This window comes from Pocillopora damicornis, chromosome 14 (genome assembly GCF_964200805.1).
Source record: "Pocillopora damicornis chromosome 14, jaPocDami1.2, whole genome shotgun sequence".
Classification (NCBI taxonomy): Eukaryota; Metazoa; Cnidaria; class Anthozoa; order Scleractinia; family Pocilloporidae; genus Pocillopora; species Pocillopora damicornis.
This window is the reverse complement of record NC_142683.1, coordinates 4,393,401-4,418,481: the sequence shown is the minus strand read 5'-3', so window position 1 is coordinate 4,418,481 and position 25,081 is coordinate 4,393,401. Positions and strand designations below refer to the sequence as shown.

The 25,081-nt window shown below is 39.1% G+C and overlaps 1 protein-coding gene across 1 annotated transcript in view; it reads right to left on the bottom strand.

Annotated features, from left to right (window-relative positions):
• The window catches only part of LOC113676072 (dynein axonemal heavy chain 6), a 49,667-nt gene extending 24,880 nt beyond the window's left edge, over positions 1 to 24,787 (bottom strand). Inside the window, exons 1-33 of the mRNA XM_089193431.1 lie at positions 24,361 to 24,787; positions 22,774 to 23,088; positions 21,882 to 22,370; positions 21,103 to 21,206; positions 20,103 to 20,165; positions 18,752 to 19,019; positions 17,883 to 17,988; positions 17,373 to 17,546; positions 16,166 to 16,324; positions 15,285 to 15,490; positions 14,450 to 14,734; positions 13,759 to 13,881; positions 13,145 to 13,318; positions 12,811 to 13,029; positions 12,131 to 12,420; positions 11,283 to 11,515; positions 10,443 to 10,633; positions 9,955 to 10,035; positions 9,086 to 9,244; positions 8,346 to 8,467; positions 8,016 to 8,125; positions 7,403 to 7,464; positions 6,784 to 6,888; positions 6,099 to 6,217; positions 5,712 to 5,786; positions 5,275 to 5,362; positions 4,558 to 4,808; positions 3,568 to 3,799; positions 3,078 to 3,131; positions 2,186 to 2,331; positions 1,291 to 1,359; positions 750 to 936; positions 312 to 385 (exon numbers count right to left, since the gene is read on the bottom strand). Of these exons, the coding sequence (XP_089049557.1) occupies positions 312 to 385; positions 750 to 936; positions 1,291 to 1,359; positions 2,186 to 2,331; positions 3,078 to 3,131; positions 3,568 to 3,799; positions 4,558 to 4,808; positions 5,275 to 5,362; positions 5,712 to 5,786; positions 6,099 to 6,217; positions 6,784 to 6,888; positions 7,403 to 7,464; positions 8,016 to 8,125; positions 8,346 to 8,467; positions 9,086 to 9,244; positions 9,955 to 10,035; positions 10,443 to 10,633; positions 11,283 to 11,515; positions 12,131 to 12,420; positions 12,811 to 13,029; positions 13,145 to 13,318; positions 13,759 to 13,881; positions 14,450 to 14,734; positions 15,285 to 15,490; positions 16,166 to 16,324; positions 17,373 to 17,546; positions 17,883 to 17,988; positions 18,752 to 19,019; positions 20,103 to 20,165; positions 21,103 to 21,206; positions 21,882 to 22,370; positions 22,774 to 23,088; positions 24,361 to 24,642 (5,615 nt within the window). The 5' untranslated portion in view covers positions 24,643 to 24,787. The remainder of the gene's footprint in view (positions 1 to 311; positions 386 to 749; positions 937 to 1,290; positions 1,360 to 2,185; positions 2,332 to 3,077; positions 3,132 to 3,567; positions 3,800 to 4,557; positions 4,809 to 5,274; positions 5,363 to 5,711; positions 5,787 to 6,098; positions 6,218 to 6,783; positions 6,889 to 7,402; positions 7,465 to 8,015; positions 8,126 to 8,345; positions 8,468 to 9,085; positions 9,245 to 9,954; positions 10,036 to 10,442; positions 10,634 to 11,282; positions 11,516 to 12,130; positions 12,421 to 12,810; positions 13,030 to 13,144; positions 13,319 to 13,758; positions 13,882 to 14,449; positions 14,735 to 15,284; positions 15,491 to 16,165; positions 16,325 to 17,372; positions 17,547 to 17,882; positions 17,989 to 18,751; positions 19,020 to 20,102; positions 20,166 to 21,102; positions 21,207 to 21,881; positions 22,371 to 22,773; positions 23,089 to 24,360) is intronic.
• Between the last annotated feature and the right edge of the window lie 294 nt (positions 24,788 to 25,081).

The window sequence follows — 25,081 nt, the reverse complement described above, 5'->3', positions numbered from 1 at the left end:
ACTGGTGACGAAATTGATGAAACCATCGGAGAATTAAAATAAGTGTAGTTTTGCTCTGGTTTTGCTTTCCTTCGCTCTGTGATTGGTCCAATAAACCAGCGCTCCTTTCTCGACCAATCAGATTCAAAGCTAAAACCAATCTCGGCTTGGTCACCCGCGTTTTCCCGCGCTTTAGGCAGTTTGCTTGTTTTGACTTTGAGTTCTCATTGGTTCCTTGGGATATCACATTTTGCCCTGATTGGCTGATGAAATTATTTCAGCGTTAATTTAACGACACTTGATCGAAATGCGTTGTTAAGGATGCTAATTACCTTGCAGCCCTTCTGCGCTGTCCAGCCATTAGTAGAACTGATTTTATCGCTCGTAACCCAAAGTCATAGTGATCCTACGAGATGAGAAATAGCTCTTACATTGAAGTATCTCAAGAAACAAAGGCGAATAAACAGTCAAAGGAAAGCCACTAAGTAGCAATTCCACGTAGTGCTATTCATTATATTGCACGAGGCATTTGGTGTATAACAAGATGATTTGGTTTAATTAGCTGAGTTTAGAATGGAAATTGGCCACCGCAAAGGGTTTCTCAAGCTGATATTTCGAGCGTTAGTTAGTTCGTCCGAGTCCTAGTTTGAAATCACTCACATGAAAGCTATTGTCTACTTTCGTAGTACATAGAACAAAATAAAAAACCGGCATAAAAGTTACATTTGTCCACTATCGGGATAACGTTAATCGCCTTAGAGCTTTGTTACCTGTTGAGAAAGCTGCTTGCTTGCTAGTTGATAAAGATTCACAACTTTTCCCGATAACAACGCAGCGGCAGTGAATCCTTCAGAAAACAGGATTATTTCGGCGATTAACGCATAGTCGGGTACCATCATAGCAACTGGACGGAATAAAGATTTCAAATTGTCTGGCAGCTCGACTCTACCCGCATATCTGAAAACAAAGAAACAATTCGAATTATTTCAGGTTCCAGAATTAGTTCAATTTACGAGATCCTTTACGATCAGCTTCAAATCATTAAGTAAAACCCTTATTGAGTGAGCAATTTCAATTGAGAGTCGGTAATCGGGCACTGCATTGGTTTTGCTTCGATTCGCTCTGTGATTGATCCTGGAAACTCGCCCCTCTTTCTCAACCAATGAGATGCAAAACACGACTTGGTCGTCTGCGTTTTCCCACGCTTTAAGTACTTTGTTTGTTTTTACCTTTTGTTTCTGTTTATTCACTGTTGCGGTTCCTTTGGTTGACGTTTTACCGCACTAAATTGGAATATGCTCTCTTGCTTACCCTGGGTTCATTGTGATAAACATTCCACAATTTGTATTCAGCTTTATATCCCGTCCCTCAAACAGAAACCTGTAAAACAAACCAGTTCACATGTTAGTTTAGAAAAGAGAAAAGGTGACAGGCCTCACCGCTATAATTTGGATTAAAAAAATGCGTTTAATAACGAAATAAAGCAAATTACTGCTGAAACAGAAAGTCCTTATTTTTCAGTTCACATCCTATAAATTTGCATCCTCACTGTGCTCTAAAGTCACAGCACACTGTGTCACAGCAAACTTTAAATCTGGCCGTTCCCTATGTGACACAAGGGGTTGAGAATCAATCAAAGACCTTATTCGAATCAAAGCACGTCTTCAAACGCTATAGCGGGTAAAATCATGGCGGAGCCATTTGATGTCATATGCAGTGCACCTGTCCAGCGGTAGATAGAAAAACGGAACGGCAAGTTAGATAATAACCCACGATGGTAAAAATCTAAACTTCGCTTCCGTAAGTTAAAATGAAACTTATGCTAGCACTTTTAACAAAAACGACTGCTTTTTAATATAGTGGTCAAACGTCGGGAATGCGCCAGAGGATCAATTTTGGCCCACCAATTTCCTGTGCAAAATTACAAAGGAAAACATAAGAAATAACCGCTCTCATGCCAAATTAGTAAAAACATTGAAATCTGCAAAACAAAGCGTTGGGAAAAGGAAAACTCGAGACTATTGGTACAAAAAGCTTATTTAATTTCATCATGATTCACCATTTTGTTATGAACTTCACCAGAAAATTTCTACTTCTGTGGTTGTTTCTAGGAAAACTTGGTTTTGACACCCTGAAAGCAAACCCGCTAGCCTCTACAATGTGCAGAAGTTTGACGACCGTGTTCTGTTAATTTGACCTGCCTCACCTGGTAACGTTATTATCTTTAGCTGTTTTAATAGTGTGAAGCTGTTGAGCGATGACTGACAACACTTCTACATCGATACGATTGAATTCATCAAAACAGAACCACGATCCAGACTGAGCTAAACCAGAGAAAAACTTGCCCATCATCTAGTACACAAACAAACACAAAAAAATACAGTCATGAGGTGAAACCCTTTCAAGTTCAACATAAAATATGTCAATGTCAGTTCTATTTTTATCACAAAAAGTGTATCATTAGCCTCGCCGTTTTCAAGTTCATAATAGAGAACTTAAGTAGAAACGTTTTTAAACTACTCCTGGAGCGTTTTGACGCCAATGTATTGACCGTAAGGTCGTCGTTGAAGCATTTTAAACCAAACTGTGCTGATTGAAAAGGCGTAATCAGCAGCAAGAATGAGAACTTTTAACTTCCTACTGCCGTCCGCGTCTCATAAACGTTTGTGCGTAACCTCCCATTATCCAGTGTGCCTAGAGAATCAGGTTTTTTTAGAGTCCTAACAGGCAGTTAGACAAAGTGTCACACTTACTGACGCGGAACATAAAGATAAAAATTACGCTAAATAAAACTTTAACGGTGTCACAATTACGATTGCGGATTATTTTTCAGTAAAAGAACGACTTTGGAGTGCAAGTATTCCTTTTCCCTATTTCCTTATTCCCAGAAATCCTCTGAGTCTCATCTACACGTGTCTTAAGAGAGCAACAAAATAAATACGTCTTCCCTCGTCGAATTAGGATGACATTTATTGAAACAATCTTTACGGCTAGTTGCAATTCTTTTCAAGACAAACGACAGCAAATTGCAGAGCACGTCATTTGAACAAGTAGTCACTGAGAGATAATCCTCATTAGAACACTGAATATCTGGTTACCTTATAGTCAAGTCCTTCAGAACAGTTGAACACAAGACACTGCTTTCCCATGGCCTGAAAACCAAACATAACATAAGTGTGTCAGTTCACTTGAAAGACAGTTTTTCAGGAGAAATCATTCGCCATTACGCACAAGAGCAAAGGGGACAGAATGGGACAAAGTATAAAAACCTAAGTCCCCATGAGGAATCAAACCTAAGACGACCTTTGGAGTTCGTGCCCCAATTCTCTCCCATTGGGCTTTGGAGAACTCTACGAAAGTTCACCCATTATTTGCTCCATAAGACAAGCGTCCTTAATTCTGAAAGGATTAGCAATGTCGAAAAGCATGGAAATTTTGAGCTGATAATGATTGTGGAAAGGTGTTTTTTTTCGTCCTATGACGGGAATGAGACGAAACATTTGCTATACATATATTACTTGCCCCGCGCTCGTTACATGACAATACATCAGTATTCTTTATGAAAAGTAAGTACTTTTTAGTAAATACCTTGGCAAGATCCTTAACAGTCTCTGTTTTACCAGTTCCCGCCGGTCCGGCAGGAGCACCATTAAGATGAAGATTGAGTGCTCCAGTCAGTGTCAGATAACATCTGTCAGTCAGTGGGGTAATGACCAGCCGCCGAGAACAGCCGAGATATTCATACCCATATTCAAACACTGCATTACTGTGACGGACCATACAGGCTTGCCGCTCGTCATTCCACTCGTAACGCAGTTGCCTACAAAATAAGAGCATTCCTGCCTGTTAGAGAGTTACTTCTACTTCAGTGGGCAAATAGGGGAGTGGTATTAGAGCTCTAAGTACCAAGGTATTTTAAGAGTCATTGCCAGATGGAGAGCATTAAGAGAGAATTTGCCGTTGAAAACCTTTCCGAAGACAATTTCGGTCTTTATGGCGTGATAATAAGAAACTTTGATTAAGCATCAGCCTTCTTTTTTCCCAAACCATCGTGTATGTGGATAGAATCCTGGGGGCGACAATTCACGCATAGAAATCGAGCGTGAATGATCTAGTTTGTTTGGGAGTACGTCTACTAGTCGTTCAAAATTTAACCACTCGACTGAATCATGTTTTAATTGAATAGAGCGCCTTTCGATTGCGTGTCGTAAAAACCAAAACCACAGTAATCACAAAAGCCAGTCAGAGGAAAGGAAAATACCCTGAAAAAAAAATGAGAACTTAAAGAAAAACCGACCAAACTACCTAAAGTGCGGGAAAATGCGGGCGACCAAGCCACGATTGGTTTTACTTTTGCATTTGATTGGTTGAGAGAGTGGGTGAGTTTTCTGGACCAATCACAGAGCGAAAGCGGAAAACAAAGAATTCCCGGATTACTGTCGTCGCTCAGTTGAAAATTTCATTAATGACAGAAAAGGGCAAGTGCTATTTACTTTACTCCTTATCTACCACGGAAAAGATAGCGAGTTCTGTGTCAACTACTTTTTGACGGATTGTAACAAATATTTGTGCCGCTACCTGGTCCACTGAAAATCCTCCATCTGATAGACCTGATTAGTAATCATGGAGTCCAGGACATCACGGGCATGCACTTCAATTGTTAACAGGGCCTCGAGTGTTTGGTGCTTATGAGGAACTAGTGATGACGTTACCATCTGTGATAGACTGTGGAGGACTGAGACTAGTTTTTCTCTCTTGTTCTGGAGAGCTTCTTTGGGTCTTGTTGTACGGAAACACGTCAGTACGTCACGATTAAAGACAATTTGAGACTAGAATGAGAACAGAATTTGACATTTACCGATTTAATTTGATACTTAAAGAGATTAAAAATGCGCAAACATTTATTTAATTCATGCGTTGAAAAGTTTATCCATCAACCCGCCAATTGTGAAGGAAAATTCGAGAGGGAAATACTGAAAATTCAGAAAGAGATTACCGATAAAACTTTCAGGACGAGAGTGCATGTTGATCAATGTTGATATAACACGTTCTACTGGTGCGAAACGAGTTGAAAGACTTGGGGGGAACTGGTAAAGGCGGGGTGGAGTTGTTTTATTACAGGTGGCAAACTCGCAAAGGTGGTAGAGAGACAAACTTGCAATAAGGCGAAAGAACATTTAGTATTTTTAATATTGTGTTGAACTTTAACGCCCCTGAATTTCAAGTCGAAGCAACTAAAAGGAGGAAAACTTGGAAAATAATAACATTCCCTTGTGTTTTAAGTTTATCACTTACAACAGTCAGTATTGCTTGTCCCGGATGAGCCAAAACCCACGCAGAATACTCTCTTGTACCATAATCCACTAAACACTTTTTTAAGTGCCTGTCGTGTAAACAGAAAACAAACGTTGAAGTAATTCAGTTAAAAAAAAAACGATCTGAGAAATGTGGTTATTTGGTATTATCACCTGAGCTGATAACGTAAATTGGCCACATCAGAGCGAATAACGAAGGGCTAACACTCGAAACATCAGCTTTGAAACTCTTCACGGTGGCCAACTCAGCTGATAATAGCAAATTACCCTGTTGTACTCCCTCATTGACGCAGCACCACAGTTACTTTAGAAACTCATTCCCTTCATTCATCGATTTAAGAACTGACCTTGAACCTCTGGAACACAAACATAAATGGGAGACTGACTGAGCATCACGCTACTAAAAAGGATACTTACATTTTGACAGTCTCATACATAGCAAGCTCGACATTGTACAGCCATGACTCCACGTTTCCTCTCGCTCTTAAAGTTCTATTGGAGGAAAAGAGAAGGCTGAGGTCAAAAGACGATAGGCAGACAAGAACAACCGGACACACCATTTTAGTAAAGTCATTAACTTGTGATTACAGAAGATTGAGTTCGATGTGTTTGAACGCAAGCCAGGAACAGTGGATCTAACAGATTAAGGCCAATCCAAATTGTTAATTCCCCAAGAAATTAAATAAACAAAAAAGTCAATATTAAAAACTCGTTCTCAAGGTTTTTCCCTAGAACAAGGTTTGCCTGATCAGTGCAACGCCTTAGAACAAGCTCGATGTAAACTGAGAGGGTTTGTTTTCTTACTTAGGCAGTAATACACTTTCCCCTTCCTCTGAAGTCATGTTCTGGATCTGCGCTGGCGAGTGTACTTGACGAACAATGCCCAGCTGATAAATGCTCCCAAAACACTTCCTCAGGTGAGGCTGTTGTAGAAAGAAAAAGGCAAAAAGAGAACAAAATTAGGTAGGTTTTTTTTAAAAGCATCTGGCAGCCGTCAAAATTCTTGTATATATCTTACGTTTTCCATCTACAATTTGATTGAGACATTACCCAAGATTTTACGGCACGTCGACATACTTCAATTTAAAGGATACGAAGAATATGTTTACTCCTTTAACCCCTAAGAGTGACTAACATCTAATTTCTCCTTACAAAATCACCTCTGAATCAAACATTAAGGTCATGAGAATAAAGGAGATGATCAACAACTAAACTGGGAAGCTCTTGATTGTTCAACAGATTCTCCCTGTAAGAACCCTGGGAAATGTCTGGGGAGTAGTATGGAGAATATGCATACTGATGTTAGGGAGTAAAAGGGTTAAGAGGGTCAAAACTTTTAAAATTATCACTTGGAGAACTCCCTGACCACCCCCCACCCCCCAAAGCTCATTCCTAAATTTTTATCACCTACTCTGATTCTTACTGAAAACCCTTGTTCGGTTCCTGGGGAAAACAAAGGATTTGTTTATGTATATGATGGTTTACACACCTGAACAGCATTGGGGTTCTTGCAATTGGCCAAAATGTCAAGCAAGTCTTCATTGCTAAGGAAGTAAAACCTCGCAAACACCAGTCTCTTTGTTTCAAGGTAGTCCTTAACATTAAAAAAAAAACCAGAAACATTACGTACAAATAATAAACACAAATACAGCGAAACATCTTTAAAGCACACGAAAGTCTCAAGAGCTCTTATGGGAGACGACTAAGCTCCCAATTCGTAAAAATAACAAAAAAGAAGTCGTCTTTTACAACGCTTCAACCTCCAAGGACTAAATCTAAATTCTCTCCACTCGGTTTGCCATACATGTCTTATGATTATAAACCTGGTAATTTGGTGTCGAATAAAAGAATCCCTACTTGAGTCATTTCGAACTTCTGATTACTATCCAATGTGAATTGTTGGCCATTCCTGAGGGTGAAAAGATTCAAGGGCCATCACAACATCTGACGAGTTTTCACTGTTGATATTTTTGCCTCCTACACCGTTCTGAAACCATACCGAGTGAAGCCTCGGCGACATAACTATCTGTAAGAATATCACCGGTATTCTCACCGATGGATTATTCAAGAGTTATAATGTTTTTATTCAATCTACGATGGAGACTCACCTCTAAACATCTGTGAATTTTCTCTAAGTGAGAGTTACTTGCTTGCAATACCTCCAATACACCTAACAGTGGCCAAAATGCAAATGTACAAACGCAAGTTAAGACTATCACATGATTAGTCACATGATAGCTTTTATATTGAGTGGGAAGTTATGATTTGTTATTTTGTCGTTTTAATTAGGGTGGAATGGGTCGTGTTCTTGTGAAATTTGAGTATGAGGATTCCTGCTTCTGATCTTCGATCCCGCTCTCTTGCCCGCAAACCGTACATGTACTTCGATTCAATTCTATTCCATATCCTACCAACCTCTCTCAAAAAAGCAAAATTTCGTAGTCATAGTCCATGATGCAACCCGACTACCAAGAGGCCAGTAAATTTCCAAAAATTTCTCATTCACAAAATATGAACAGAATATCATCATCACATGCACAATGGCTTAAGTGTCGTGACACTTCTCATCCATGGTATTATTTGAATCGTCATGCAACGCTCCTTCCTGGTGTAACGATCCGTACATCGTTTAGGCATGACCAGTCCTGAAAAAAAGCCCCCTGGCCAATCTAACATGGGATCAAAAGTGTCTTTTTGTCTTTTTTTAACAATGATTGTTACCTGCAGCTGTTGAAGCCCTCAAAGCATTCGGTTTATCAATAGTTCTTCTCATAATGTCTTTCCATGATTTGTCTACTTGGGCAAACAGGCGGGCTTCATTTGGCAGTTGCCTGTCAAAATAAAAAAGCATTTGGACTATGACTTAGCAAATTGGTTTTACTTCAAAAATGTTTTTGTCTTTCAAACCAAAACATTAATCTATTTTTTTTTCAAAAATGTCCTTCCCCTTCACCTCTTTGATCACATTGTAGTTGAAAGTTACGGTATGTCGAAATGCATTCTTCCGCTTTCGCAAAAATCGAAAAGCGGTCTAGAAGACAATTTTCCCACCTTTGAATGTCAGCCGCGGAAAAGATTGTCTCTAGATAGAGCCAGTTCCGCTGACAGAGAAGCCATTCATCCAATGTGCTGGCAAACAGTTTCAATTTTCTGTCCCATTCTTCAACCAAAGCCTACGAATATTTAAAAAAAGACACAAGTAACACATTCATCCTTTAACAACAATGTTCAGGTTCATTCTGGAGCCACAAGAAATTCCTGAACCCTTGGAGTGACCAGCACCTAATTTCTCTTTACAATGTCACCCCTGAACGAAACATTAGTTCACGAGAAGAAAGGAAATGATCACTAACTAAATAAGCCATTGATTGTTAAACAAATTCTCCTTGCCTGCGCCTTAGAAAATGAGCGGAGCATAGTATGAAGAATATACATACTGATGCTAAGGTGTAAAGGGTTAGGAGCTGCATGACTGGTTGAATAAGCGCTCTATAGACTTCTCGTCGGCCTTTTGACAGTCGTACTAAATGAATCGTTCCTTATTCCTTTACATCCTAATATCAGTATGCATATTCTCCATACTGCTCTTTATACATTTCCTAAGGTGCTGAAAAGGAGAATTTGTACACTAATCAAGAGCTTCTTTCAATGGAGATCATTTCCTTTATTTTCATGACCTTAACGTGTGATTCAGGAGTGATATTATAGGGAGAAATTTTGATGCTACTCACTGTTTGGGTTTAAATGATTATTTAGCGTAACTGGTTAACATTTTATCAACCTTACAATACCTTGATTGGCGTGACAAAACGTGACCCTCTGATGTTAGAAAGCGTGACCTGGCTCTCTTCTACAGCTGTTATAATATCATCAGCACCTGTGATAATAGCAATGTCACGGCTTATGTGGGCAGACAGCTGGAAGTCTGTGTGGTTCCAATAGTCCATCACCTGGAAGAGAGGCAGTTACGAACACTGTAATCAAACAACCGCTAAAGAAGATAACACCTCCCCTTCATAAGCTTTCATACACTGAAATTTGTTCGTATTCTAGCTTGCCATTTTGAATCGTACTCATTTCCTGGTGAGTTTCTATCCGTATAACAGTAACTAATCCTGCCTTAACTGAAAACCAAAAAAAAAAAGCATCCATGATTACCGATAATCATAACCATTACAATTTCCTCAAATGTGATTGGTGCACTAACTGCTTTATATCGGACAGTGTAATCGGACATTTGGCTGTAATCGGACACCTGTAGTCGGACATTTAAAGCAATCATGCTAAGTCCACTCAGCTAAATCCACCAATCACAGAATTGATCACAATAACCATAGCAACAACCATTTATCCTGGAAGAAAGTGGGAAATTTCCAAAATGCCGAAACTTTAAACTTTAGACATTGTCTCCAGTAGAGATATTTGTTCTAGATTTTTTTTTCGGAAATTGTAATGGTTATGATGAATCGTTTACAGGACTTCGTGTCGTCCTATTCTGTTTGTAATCATACTCATGATAGACAAATCGGACTCCCGCTTCGAGTTCGTCCGATTTTGTTAATCTCTTGTATGATTACAGACCGAATTGGACTCCACTTAGTCCCACTATTAATTATTAATGAATTATTAATTATTATTACATGTTAACAGTCCTGTTTACCTTTTGCAGCATTTGTTCCAGCGTTGCTTCGTTACTTGCCTGCGAAGATATGTCTGAAATCTTCTCCCTGTGTTGAAACACCTGAAAGTAATAACCAACCACGTTTTTATTGATCAAGAGAGCAAATTTCAATCGCGTGGCGAAAGTAATCAGAAATTGCATTGGTTTTCATTTACTCCGCTCTGTGATTGGTCTAAAAAACACGCGCCACTTTCTCAACCAATCAGATGCAAAACTACTACCAATCACAACTTGGTTGCCCGCGTTTGCCCAAGCTTTAGGTAGTTTGTCTTTTAAATTTTTTCCCTTCTGATTGGTCGTTGAGATAACTTTTATTTTAGTTTTTCTACTGTCAAACAACAGGCGCTCTAAAATCCATTCAATTTTCACTGTTTTTTACGGTGTACTTTAAGAGTAACTCGGTGAGCCCATTATCTGTCAGTGTTGAGAATAACTTATGATACTCTAGGTGTATGACAAACAGTTACCTTGAGTTGTAGTAGGTGTCCTAAAGTGAAATATTTGTCACGAACGATACGTGTTCCAATAACATTTTGGATAGCTTCCCAGTGTCTGGTTCTCAGCGCAGGATTTCTGAGACTTGTAATTACTGGCATGCCTTGTTTAAAGCTCACCACCTTTTGTTTCAATCTCGGTACAACTTTGTTTGGTGGAAGACCTGTGATTGGAAGTACATTTAAAAGAACTTCAAAGGAGTTCTATCGCACTTAACCCTTTAATCCCTGAGTGATTAGCATCAAATTTCTCCTTACGAAATCAGCCCTTAATCAAACATTAAGGTCATGAGAATAAAGGAAATGATCACCAACTAAAGAAGCTCTTGATTGTTGAACAAATTCTCCTTATGAGCACCTTAGGAAACATATAGAGAACGGTGTGGAGAATATGCATACTGATGTTAGGGTGTTAAGGGTTAATACTTCAGAGCTGTTTTACATGGTGTCGAAAGTAATCCTGGATTGCATTGATCCCCGTAACTTCGATCTATGATTGGTCCAGAGAGCCTTCTTAACCAACCAAATGCAGAACTACAGCCAATCACAACCGGGTGGGAAGCGTTTTCCCGCGCTTGACGCCGGTTGCGTGTTTCAACCATGCGTTTTAGTTATGCCCTTGGGAAATTTCTCTCTGCTCTGATTGGCTACTGTGATTATGGCTCTAAAACACTCACTAGAAAGCGTTCAGCCGATAACACATTTCAATTTTCTAGCCAGGCCTTTCCACAAATAATATATCTTTTGAGAATTCTTCCAAACCTTAGAAAAACAACCAAAAATGAAGCCCAAAGAGAGTTCTAGTCGTTCTACCTTTTTCCAGTAAGAACACAGTCTGTATAAACCTTGTGACGTCATGCTGTACTTCGTCGATCTTCAGGGTCTCAAATGGTGTGGCCTCCCACTGGTCGACCAATCCCTGCCACTCCTGCAAGGACTCCCATAAAAGGCACCTTAAAGTCAAGTCCTTCTCAACTTCTATCACCTCAGACTGCAGAGAAGTGGCCTGGGGACTTGAGTGGCCTGTCATGGTGGTCATGGCTCCCCTAAAAAAGACACGAAAAGAGAAAAAGTTATCACCCCTGGTGGCAATGAAGGCAGGGTGCGTTAACACAAAGGGCCAAAACTTCGCTTTGTCTTTCTTTTAGAGAGTCGTCACTTATAGTCTCAGAACGAAACCCCGTTAACAAACTTTTGTCTACAGCACTTTAACATTTTCTGTTTAATCCATAGATCCTTAAGACTGACCAGCATCTAATTTCTCCTTAAAGTATCACCACTCAATCAAACATTAAGGTCAGAAGAATAGAGAAAATGATCACCAGCCGACGAAGCTCTTGATTGTTAAACAAATTCTCCTTGTCGGCACCTTGGGAAATGTGTAGAGACCAGTATGGAGAAAATGAATACTTCGGTTAGGGTGTAAAAGGTTAAGAGGTAATCTGACGCCATTTAGGACAATAAACACACGTCAAGCCACTCGTGAAAATCACACGGTAAATTTACGTTCATTTTTCAAACGATGCTTTTCTTAACACCGCTGTTGTAAGTGCGTACTACCGCGCGCAAGCGGATGTTAAATGGTCCTTCCCTTCACAGTGTATTTCCATGATAAAGTACATCTTTTACACCGGTCAAAATGTAGAAAGAACAAAACTTACCCGGTCAGAGCCTTCTTCTGTAGAGAAGACGACATAGAACTTCCAAAACGTTCCTGATATGTGGCATAGTTACGAGCCTTGGTTGACAAGTTAGTCAGGTCTTCTTTCAAAAGTTTCAACTTTTCTGTGACGACTTGAGGAATATTGTCAGCATCCAGTAAGACAGGAGAACAGACCTTGTTTTTAATGACAACCAGTTCACGTCGAACGGTGTTGATCAGTTCATCAAGAGCTCTAGTGTATCTCTGGATGTTTTCATCCTTTTTTGCCTCACAGTACATGATGGTTGACTACAAGAACGATATTTAAAGAATCAGAAATTGAATGAAGAGAAAATAAGTATCTCTACAAATCAAGACGCTTACCTCTATTTGGCTATCAAAATAATAGAGGAAATTTAGCAGTGGACATTCCAGTAGATGGCTTTTCTTGCCTGCTGTTTCCAGGTCGAATTGAAATTTGGAAAGTTGGTTTTTCGTGGAGAGAGGAAAACTGGAGGACCGGAGAAAAACCTTTTGGAGCGAGGACGAGAACCAACTAAAAACTCAACCCAAATGTGACGCTAAGTCCGCGAATCGAACGTAGGCCACAGCCGTAAGAGGCGAATACTTCCACCGATGCGCCATCCCCGCTCCGCGAAATTACAATTGATGTAGATTTGTAATCAAACTGGACATTACCTTCAAATGTTGAAAACTCGGCATGAGCATCTGATACAGAGCAAGCTCTTCCGCTGATATCGTCATCTCAAAGTTCCGTGCGATGCTGTACATGCGTGTTACGATGTGATATTCATGCTCTAAAGAGGAGATCTCATTGGCCATTCGCGACAAGAAGATAAGGTGTTCCACAAAGGCTTCTACAGTCTCTGGCATTTTATCGAGCTTCCTTGAAGCGTGCTAAGGAAAAAGAAAAGAGAGCTGTAGTCTGCAATTGTTTCTCGTCTGAGTTGTATAAAGGTTACTTTTACAGTGCGTTCCTTAAATAAGACTGCAGAGAAAAAAAACACCGCACCTTGATAACATTCAGCAGGACATCATTTCGTTTGGCCGCAATGACAGGAAGGTGGCAAGCCACTGCTTCAAGAACCTTCTGAGGGTAAGGAAGACAGTCGCTTTGAAAGCCAGTTATTTCCACATGAAACAGTCCAACTCTTTTGTGCAACACCATCTTGGACATCTCAAGAACCTGAAATAATAAAAACAAAATCGATAGCACACGTTCAAAATCCGTTACATTCCAGAAATCTTGTTAGAATTGCAACGACAGACTGAGATACGTCCACGGCTTTGTTGTCCCTCGCATATGTTGTTTAGTCTCGCCCCTAGGAGCGACTAACATCTTATTTATCCTACAGTAACACTGCTGAATCAAACGTTCAGGTTTATGAGAACAAAACTTATTGCAAGATCCACCGGGTAGCGATCCATCCAGTGGATAGTTTTATCCAACCTTCGAACGACCAGAGTCTGAAGGCAAGCAACAAATTCGCAAGGGTCTGAGGCGGAACGACGCTGTCCTTACTTCCCCCGTTTTTTTTTTTCTTAATTTTTCTAATATTCTTCACAAACTGCCTGCCTAGAACAATCTACTTTATTCTCGAAATTATTTTAGACGAACTGTCTAACCTCTTCCGTGTGCTGATTGAGAACAGCATAGAACTCCTCATTGTTCCACTCCCTTTCTTTGAGGGAGCCATCGACATCCACCCTCCGCGACTTGTCCACCATGACGCAAAATCTCTTATATTTCTGATAAGCAACAAATACAAAAAAAAATTGACAAGGTTAGGTCTTTTTTGGGTTCATGTTTTGCTTTAACACACTGATCTGAAGAACATTATGCGCGAAGCTGGATTTAACCGTACAAGAGCAGTTTTTAAAACTCATCTATTTTCGATGATATAGGACTTTCTTAGGTTGAGCCAGCGTTTAACTGTCAAGCGGTGTTATCATATAATCTTTCCTTCTTAATGAGTACTACTAGCACATTAAAGCGCATCCCAAACTAAACCAAAATGGCAAATCAATGAGATGAGCGTAATTAAAAAATAAGCTTTGAGTTCGAAAAGTCTCAAGTCGTCCTTTTCTCAACTTTTGCTTCCTTTGAACATTCAACTTTCATGCAATTTTTTACGTGACAGTGGTGATTTCTTCGGTTTTCCTTTGAAAAAGTTGCGCGCGGGAAATTGCGCGCACGGCTGGCCAGAATTGACCCCCGCGCGCATGCCTAACATTTGAACGCTGCATTCAATCCGCGATTAGCAAGTTAAAAATTACGCTCGCAGCTCTCCCTATCCGCATTCCCATGGAGTATCACCTTTGAAAAACTGAGTACGTTATCCACTTCATCCTTGATCTGATGAAATATTTGGCCAACGTCATTCTGATAATCAGGATCTTGGCCAAACAACAGCTCTGAATCTGGCCATGGAATCTTCTTCGCCTTCTCCTCTTCATACACATCACGTGATAAAGCATACACTACGTCACTTGCTGGTGGATTGACATAGACCGACAATTGTGGATCATGGACCAAACTTTTGAATGAAGCTGCAGTTTGTTCAAAGCCACATATAATGTCGAGGAGAGCAGTCTCAAATTCCTGAGAAGAATTATTTTATACGAGAGTAATTCGTAATGTTGCGTGAAATTTAACACCTGGGAGTCCTGGGAACCAGGTCATTATTGGGAGGGGGGGAAGGTGTGGAGGATTTTTTTTAGGGGGATCACATGGTTTTTAGGGGGGGGGGGACAGTTGTCGCTAACAGAGTATAAATGGGGGACTCAAGAAAATTAACTGCCAATTAACTGCCAATGAGGAGAGATCTTTAAAAAATAAAAAGACATACCGACCCGTTAGTTTAAATCAGGGAAGGGCTGAACAATAGCTGTGCTAACTGTTTTGCTCATAAAAAGTGCGATAAAGCCTAATGAATTTTGAAGCGATTCGCTGAAACCTTGAGTTTCGAAGGCCGAAGAAATCTCTTGGTCAAAGCTGAACTCGTCCTAATAGTTAAAGGCGCATTCTTAAAAGTCCACCTCTGTTGATCGAATCTTCGTTAACTTCACCCAACTTCGCGCTAACTTGTACAAACATTAATTTCCCCTGGGTTTCCGGAACAAACTCATGTCACGTTTGTGGCTTTATTTACCTGTTCTGTTGGTCTGAGAGAAACAAAAGACTTTGACGTCATAGAGGTTTGAGTGCCAGTTGACATAATCGAAGGATCTTTTCCGGATGTGACAGTCATGGTGTCATCAGCAAATGATGTTCCATCACCAGTGTAAGGTGTGGATTTCCCTCCTGTCCGTGATCTTTGGGCAGATTGAACATCAAATGTGACAGTCTTTCTGTCAACTGAAAACCAAAGTATACGCATTTGCATCGGTGATTCAGTCTATATATTGTGTACAACACCATGGAGTTGTGTCTGCAACTAGTGCGTGGCTCTCAGTAATAGAGACAAGGAAAAAGAGAGCGGGAAAAAATGACAAGCACACAGATGCACCAGTCGCGTTTCTCCGCTTATTTCGCGAGCGCCATTTTTCGCGCGCCCACCATTTCAAGCTACAGTACTATGTTCGGTGTTCAATTTTCTAGACCCTCATCCCTTTGATCCCTTAAAGTGACTTGCATCTATTTTCTCCTTACAACAACACCCTTGAATCAAATATAAAGGTCAAGAGAATAAGATAAATGATCACATTCAAGAAGCTCCTGATTTTCAAACAAATTCTCCTCATCAGAACCATAGGAAATGTATAGAGAAGGGCATGGAGAACATGGATACTGACCATTTGATCCCTATGATTGACCAGCATCTAATTTCTCCTTTCAATATCACCCCTAATTCAAACATTAAGGTCATGAGAATAAAGGAAATGATCACCAATTAAAGAAGCTCTTGATCATTCAATAAACTCTCCTTGTCAGCACCTTAGGAAATGTATAGAGAACAGTATGGAGAATATGCATACTGATGTAAAAGTTTAAAATATTACGATCATGGTTTTTACGTTATTGCAAGCATACCTCCTCCTTCCTCAGTGGGAGGGACATTCAAAACCAGCTCCACAAGCAGAAGTGGAACAGCTTTTTTATCTTCCTCGTCATCTGCGCCAAGTTTCACACTGTTTTTCTTCTCCTCATTTTCAAGGGTGGGTTCCATAAGACTCAGGTGCACAATAGATCCTATGTGGTATTGAAAACAATGCACACAACTGCTATTGACTTTGGTCCATGGCAAAAAAGTCAGAATAAAGCTCTTAAAACTTCTACCTGCATGCGTCTTCCTACATCAATTTTTGTCTACTTTGAGACTTGCACAGAAAAGTGTGAGTGTCCTTTTAAAAAGGTCCATTGTCAACCACGAAATACACTGCAGCAATAAATTTTGCAAAGTTTGAAATTTCCATTTACAAGATTGTAGCTATTATCAAAACATTACATAATGAACTGTTTCAAGACAAATTTTGGACCACACCGAGCCACATAGAATAACAAAGGCCTTCAGGGTGCTGCAGGTGATGAGGTCACTAAAATCACTTCAGAGATGACACGTCTAAAACCACTTGCTTAAGTGAAACTTCCCCCTCCATTATGGCGTGGCCAAGTGATTAGGACACTAGACTTGAACCCTGGTGTCCTGGATTCAACTCCTCTACCCTGTTATACACTGGATTTGCTCTCAGCCACCAACTGGTCTGCCTCCTGCCAGTTAAGACTTTCAAGCACTTCTTGTTCATTTGAATATTTGTTTCTCTCTTTCAGAATGAAAAGTACACAGAGGGTTGCAATAACTGCTGTATAGGTTGTAAGTTTATCATTATATATTACAATTACAATTTATCTCCTCTCCATGTCACAGGCCTGATAGGGAAAAGCCACACAATTGTAAAATTACTGTATTAATATTCTGCTCCTCATCTTGGTGGCAAAGCCAAATTGAGGATGTTTTCTTTGGAGACAGACCATATCACATAGTCTGCTCATCCCAGTCAGAGCATTCATGTCAAGGACTGTTGTTGATAGTAATTACAATCACTGCAGATTTAAGAACCTTTGCAGAAGTCATCATCAGATACATGTCACTTGACTTTGACTTTCAGATACACGTCACTTGACTTTGATGATATTAACTCCTCATAAAGTTTTTCAAAATGTCATTCACCACAAGTGACAACAGTCCTTTTCAAGACTACTTTCACCCTACTGAACCTATTTACATGTAAGTACCTACCCAGCATAGATGCAGCTTTAACTTGTGCTAAGAATGTCCTCAATGCAGTTAGTACAAGCCTCCTTAAGAGCTCCATCACCAGAAAGTCAATCATTCTGATGAAACAAGTCAAACGATGGAGGACTCCTCTCCATTGAGACATCTGAGTGAAAGAAGGTCCATACCTAACCTTGCCTGAAATACAAAAGAGCAACAAAGGTAAAGTTACCAATGCTTTTGAGGATCCCAAAACTCGTTCAGTGTCACAATTCCTAAACTCCCAGATGCAATCAACATGAACCTCCTCCCTTCATATCCTTACATTATCCAGCAAACAGGTAATGAGAATATTCAAACTTATCGGTAGAAATTTTTATCTTGATCTGACACCAAATTCCTGTAACTAATTTACAAGGAAATGTGTAGCAGTAAGAAGGGAGAATTAACAATCAGATCTTGGGAGCTAAAGGGTTAATGACTGAGATAAAGAAAAAACAGTTCCTAAAGCTCTGACTTTTTCTTTCTCATTACCTTTCTTTTTCTTGCCTTCAGGGTTGTCTTCCTTTTTTTTCTTCTTTTGTTCCCTTTTCCTTTCTGGGTGAACCCATTCTGTTAGTCCTTCTTCTTCTGTAATTTTCTGCGAATAAAACAATAATAAAATTGTGCTTTTAAAAAAGTCATTGAGTGCCTGTCACTGGGTTCTGTAGTTTCTAAAATCTAATGATCACCAACTAAAGAAGCTCTTGATTGGTAAACAAATTCTCCTCACCAGCATCTTGGGAAATGTATAGAGACTAGTATGGAGAAGATGCATGCTGATGTTAGGGTGTAAGGGGTTAATGCTCTAACAAAGTCTATGCTCTAACACTGCCATGAATGGTTTGTCAAGTCTCTATATCAGTCAGGTAGCCCACACTCCCAGAGCTTACTTGGGTTAAGGCAAACAAAAATGGTTTCTGCAGCATTCCTCATCACTTAGTATTCCCTATGGACTAATCACAATGAAGTCTGGTTTTAGATTCCCAAGTGGAAGAGGATGCGATTTTCCAGAGGAAACCCAAGATTTGTGAAAGGAAGGTCTGGGAGTACTGCTACACCCCCCTGGATAGGATACCAGTCCACCAAAGGTTGTCCCCCTCCATCTCATAATGTTTCCATGACAGTTCACTGGCACCCATTTTAACTCCAGGGTGGAGAGAAGCATTGGGAGAGTAAAGCCTATTCCTCATCCTCTTCCTCAGAAACACAACACAATGATCCAGCCCACATTTATTCACTCTGTATCCAGCCTTGGCCCACCATCCAGGTACTACCCCTTTGAACAAACTCAGCTGCAAGGTCACCTGAAGCTTGTCAGAACTAAGTTTATATTGCTTCTCACATTCCTGTGATTTTCCTACCTCGCAGGCCTCTTTGACAATTTCCAGTACTTTTACCCTCAAGACAGTTAGCTTTTCCATGGCCTCTTGCGCTTGTCTTGTCTGCACATCCACAAATTCCTTCAGAGTAAAGGTCGTTTGAGGATCAATGTGTAGGAGACAAATTCCATTCTCTCCTTCTCCCACTCCTGTTATACTGCTGCAGGCTTTCTCACAGAGAGTTCTTACAAGGAGTATGGCTTGTTGTGAGGCTTTTGTTGCCAAAAAAAGTGAACTGACAACCTCAGATCTGAAAAATGAAAGAAATCATTTACTTTAATTTACCTTTACACCCTAACATCAGTGTGCATATTCTCCATACTGTTCTCTATACATTTCCAAAAGTACTGATGAGAAGAATTTGTTTCATAATGCAGAGCTTCTCTAGTTGGTAACTATTTCCTTTGTTCTCATTACATGAATGTTTGATACATACTTTACATATATACATACATACATACATAAACTTTATTAAAGTGTCAAGGTATTTAGCTAAAAGCTAATTGTGGACACTATAAAAAATAAAATGAATACAATGTAAGTATATGTAAAAACATTAAAAAATATAGTCTTAAAATATCATCAATATACAAAATGACATCAATATATAAAATTTTTACAATCAAATAGAACAAACAAGCAAACAGACAATATAGGGCAAACATATAAGCAGCAGTCGAAACATGAATATAAAATTCAAAAAGTTAAACAGTCTAGATAATTTAAATTAGACAAATTAAATAATTAGAAGATAGTGGAGCACACCCCCAATACACAAGGCAGCCAGACAGCAGAAGCCACTATGCGTATCCACCAATCTAAGATGAGCACGCACAGCAGCCATACATACCGTCCAGCAAGCCAAGTACATTAAGAGCATGCACCCCTTTCCTGAACGCCTGAAGACTGGTCTTACTGCGCATTTCCTGGCTAATCTTGCCCCATATGTGTGGGCCTGATTTCAGGGTTGATGTTGTAGGGAGATGTTAGATGCTACTCACTCTTAGGGATTAAAAGGTTAAATTTGAAACAGTTTACAGCAAATAAACATCTTTAGACAGTTTAATCCTTTATGCCCTAACATCAGTATGCATAATTATTCTCTATTCTGTTCTCAATCACATTTTCTTGTGACCTACGTGTGTGATTTAAGGGTGATATTGCAAGGAGAAATTAGATGCTATTCACTCTCAGGGGTTATAGGGTTAAAGAGCTTTTAGTTCTAGAGAATAATGATGTCACTGAAAATTCATGACCCCATAGCACTAGCAGTAATGAAAGTTTGTGGTAAGCAGGAAATTGGCTGGGATAAAGAGGCAAAATATAAACTAACCTACTGCTGCAATTTTTCTGAAATCTGACATTGTTCCTCCAACATGTATAACCTTTCCACAATCTGCAAAATGATGAAACACCTTTAGTTTTTATTGTGAAGCACATGATGAGAATAATGATACGATCTAGTGGTTTAAAAAATTAAAATTCATATTTGAATGAAGCACCTTATGATTATGAGTGAAATGTTTATTTTTGAGGAAAATTAAAAGAGAGGTTAGCAACAAATCCATCAGAGACACAGTGGCCTAATGCTAAGTGCGCTAACTAGTAGAGAGCCAGGTTCAAGACCTAGCCCAGTCATTGTGTTGTGTTCTCAGGAAAAACACTTTAACTTCACAGTGCCTCTCTTCCACCAGGAATATTAATGAAACCTAATAAAATGCTGGAGGGTAACCTTGAAATGAACTGACATCCCACCCAGGGGGGAGTAGTAATTAATACTCCTAATCATTTCAAGGAAACTCTGAATAATACCACTTCATTCAAGTAAAGACTTTGGCCCAGTTGTTCAAAGGCTGATTAGCGCTAACCCAGGGTTAAATTTTAATATGGGTTTCTTTACTCCTTTGTTTGATCAATAGCCTTTTTGGGATCATTTTCTCTATATGGAGCATCCAATCACCAGATTGTTGACAAAAAGAATTATACTAAATTTTCTTTTAAGGCTTTCAGATCTGAAATCAGAGTTCACACTAACTATGGGTTATCTTAACCCTGCTTTGAACAACCCAGCCCTTAGCAACAAATAGACTGTAAGTATTACCATACTCTAGAATGAAATCTTACACATGTACAGCTAAGCTCACAAAAGTAACTTCCAGAACACAGTCTCTTAGAAGGATAGAACATACTCCTCAGTGGTAAAGAAACAGTCATCTTTCCCTTTCCTTTTTTGTTTTATTTTGCTTGTGAGTATTAAATCATAAATGATCATAAATACATTTTTTTTTACATTTATTTTATGAAGAGTTCTGCAGAAGAGCCACAATACTTGCCTAAACTTGGTGAAGGTTGGAAAACCAAATATTATACTAAATATTTTCTTCTCATAAAGCCACCTCTTTAATGGAGTAAGTTCAGAATCAAACCCTTCTCTGATCTAAAAGCAAATAATGAATAACATGTAATGACCATCAATGCATTATGAAAATGTGAAAGACAACGTTATTCAGGTTGGTACTTTAGATGCTCTACCACTGTGAGACTCACATTAGGATCAGCATTTATTTAGGTCTACCGTGACAAACTTTCTGCATACTGCTAAGAAACGAATGTCCATATGAAAAAAGCTGGAAAATTCTTGAAGATGTTTGGAATTGTGTGTGCAAGAGGACTCCCAACAGTAGATAGTAATATTATAGATCAGTTTGTTAAATCAATACATTTTTAGTAAGTATGATTTGTGCACTACAAAAACTGGTCTCGTGTAGAATAAAATCACACATGTCAGAATAATATGTTGTGGCAAAAAAAAGCAACAACAACAACCAAAGGCCTAAGAATTCAAGTAGAATGTGATGAGGAAAATAATTTTAATAATGGAGAAGACTCACATGGGTTACTCATGATGAATTTCACAAGATCAGATTCAATTTTTTTAAGATGTACAAACCATGATATACATGACTTTTGTACCAAATTCAAAACTAGTGCCCTCAATTACTCAATGCTTTGTTGAATTTTTAGTTCTTATCTATCGGGGAACAGGGGATAAACTCTGGCCGAGGAAGCAGTCTGATAATTATAAGGTCATGAGCTTTTAATGTTCACCCACCAGTGTAACAGCTGAAGCAGTCACAGTAAAATACTGTGGGTTTGACTGGGCTTCCTGTGATGTCACACAAACCAAGTCATAAGGATTATATCGTGCAGCTCTCAAAGTTCTGTTCTTTGGAACACAATATACAAATTTTCCATCATCTTCTTGGATGTATAATCGATTGATATTGTTTTCATCCTCATCTGGATCTTCCCCATTGGCAATTGCATCAAGATCTGTGCTCATATTTAATCTTTGGCGCAGCTTCACAATCACATCTGATACGTGGCAGTTGATGAATTCTTCATCACCTAGTATTCCCTGTAAAAGAGGATTTGCCTCATTTCTATTGAAGTCTGGTTTTAAACTTCTAGATGGAGGAGGGTGCAATTTTCCAGATGAAGCCCAAGATTTGTGAGAGAAAGGCCTGCTACTTGCAGTTTTACTTGAAGCCACAGAGTCTGACTCATCATCACCCTTACCAAAGGATCCGACTGATGATACCTGGAAAGGTTAACAAGTAAAATTCTTTATCAGTTCTGTCTTCCAGAATTGTCCACAAACATTTTCAGCTTATAAAAATGGACACAGGTAAATTCTTTATTGTTATACCTAGAATTGTCCATTATAAATAGCCACAAGCACTTTAATCCAGCCAAAAATGGGCACAAGTAAATTCTCTATTGGTACAACCAGCTTTGTCTACTTTAAGCCACCAGTCAAGCATTTTCACCACACAAAAATGGACTGAGTAAAATTTCTGATAATATTCCTAGAATTGTCTACTGTGGGTAGCCACAAACATCTGTAACTTACAAAACTATACACAAAAAAATCAAACAGTTTTAAGAACACTTCTGACCCACTGGACAGAATTCCAGCTTCTGAATCCAAAGAGGAAAAATACCTGATCAACTGGTCTTTCACTGTTGGAAAGTTCACTTCTCTGATCCAGATGTAAGTTATCTGCACCATCTTCCTCTAGACTTGAAAAGGCAGCACCATTTGCAGTTGTCAAATTCTGTGGGTCTAACTTTGTCTCTGGCTTTTGGGGGTTTCCTTGCTCAAATTCCACTGCTCCTTGTGTGACTGGAACAGGTGCTTTAGGAAAACCCTGATTTCTCTGAGCTTGTAATCTGTTGAAATCTCTTCTGAACATTGTGGTTCTATAGTTACCCATCACTGACCTTGAGCCACCCTTTGGAGGTGGATGAGGTGAGCCCTGTAAAATATTCAAAAGCACAAAAAATTAGTCCTCTCCAAGGTTTTCCACACAAACTGGCTGCTGACAAATTTCTTCTTTTATTTCACATTTTTTTAGCCAACTACTTTTTGTTGAAAACTTACCCAAAATATTACAAGAGAAACATAAGGTAGCCAGGTAGGTAGGTATTTTATTTATCCACATTACACAGATGAGTACAAGACTTGTTTCTATGTGAATGTGCCAAATTACTCTAAATCCAGTACATATAAAGATGGAGAATAAACAAATAAATAAAATAAAAGGAAATAAAATAAAAATAAAAATGTATGAAGATATAAAAATAAAAATTTACAAAAATTATTAATCCTAAGAGGAAATGTATCTATATAGAATTACGTACAAAAGTTACAATTACACTCAACTCTGGTAGTCAAATTGACCTCATCCAGCATTGACTAAAAATGTTAAGAGATAGAGCGCTCCTGACATAGTCAGGCAGATTTTTTGCACTGGTTTGTTGAATGTCATTTGGATAATGTTTGAACTGGCTAAAATTGAATAATAAGAAACAAGAAGAACATGCACCACTTTTGAGAAATTTCAGCTGTGAAATTTGTTTCTTTGTTCTTTCAACATTCATATCTGTGCTTTGCCACCTACCTCGCCTAGTAGTGACCAAAATCTGATCTCTCCTTTCATGGACACTACTACATCTTTCATTATGATAATGAGGGAAAATAAATAATCCCCAACCTAAGAGGCTTGGCACAATCTTAAAATCTAACACAATTAAAACAATAAAACTATTTATCATTGATGGTCTACTCTAGCTTAAATTCTCAGGCTCATTTCAAGGCCATTTTAACGAGCTCATATGCACACAGCTTTCGATAGTACTTGCGTTACTAGTGGGGAATGGCCGTAGTGAAAATGTCATCATACACTCAGCTTTCTCCGCGACAAATCTTTACATTTCAGATGGGACGTATAAACAGACCTCTTTAAAAATAGAAACAAAGGTTTGTTAGAATTGCAGCTATTGTTTTTGGCAACAAATACCATGAAATACCATGGGGCGCGATTTCACAGCGTCCGTGTTTCCATGACACCTACGTACACTGTAAGTTTTATATTATCATTTGCTAGGATTCAGTGACAAGTATAATTGCTATTGTCTTCAGAAACCCAGAAACGTTCTCATCAGGAAAAAATATCTTTTCGAACAACTCCTCCCCGAGTAAACCACCCGGTAACTATTTCTCTGCATTCATTATGAGCTTACTTTACCTGAGTTGATGTCTGAACTGAAGATGGCGGAACAGGTCGGTACATTGCTCGAAAAACTTCGGAGTTTTCCGGTCGGTCATAAAGGCGAGACTTCAAGGAATCTATGGCAGCTCTTCCGTCATTAATGGTTCTTTTAACGGGTTGTTTTTGTCGAAATACAAGGTCATCTCGACGTTCTCTTTGTGAGAAACCTGCGATTCCTGTCGGAGATGTGTGCAAGGGGCAATCAACAGCAGAATTGTGGGGTACAAGTGGATTTGACTCGTCCGGTTCGTTCTCCATTTTTCTAAATTATGAGCATCCTCCTTTCACAGTTTGGGAACTTTTTCTTCATACAGCCATACTTTTCAAAACTACCACCAACGTTTGTGTTTACCATTGCCAAAAACTTTCCAGACTGCAAAAGGCCATAGTAAAATCCCGTTCTAACAAAGTCAGTCATTGGCTTATTCAGATATCCCGCTCGTTTTTATTACAACTCATGTCATTGGTCAGCTTTTAGGAAACGTAATAAATACCTACTGAGGTTCGGAATAACTCCTTCCTGTTTTTAGGAAAAATCGAGGCAAGATCGATCACATCAGACATTTTATTTTATGTTTTTGGAATGAGCCAATGGATTTCTGTTATGGTCAAGTTGAGCATAGGAACTCACGAAGATTGGAAAAGATAGTTTCCCTCCATGGAACTACGAGAATTTAAACGAACCGCCACAACCCTT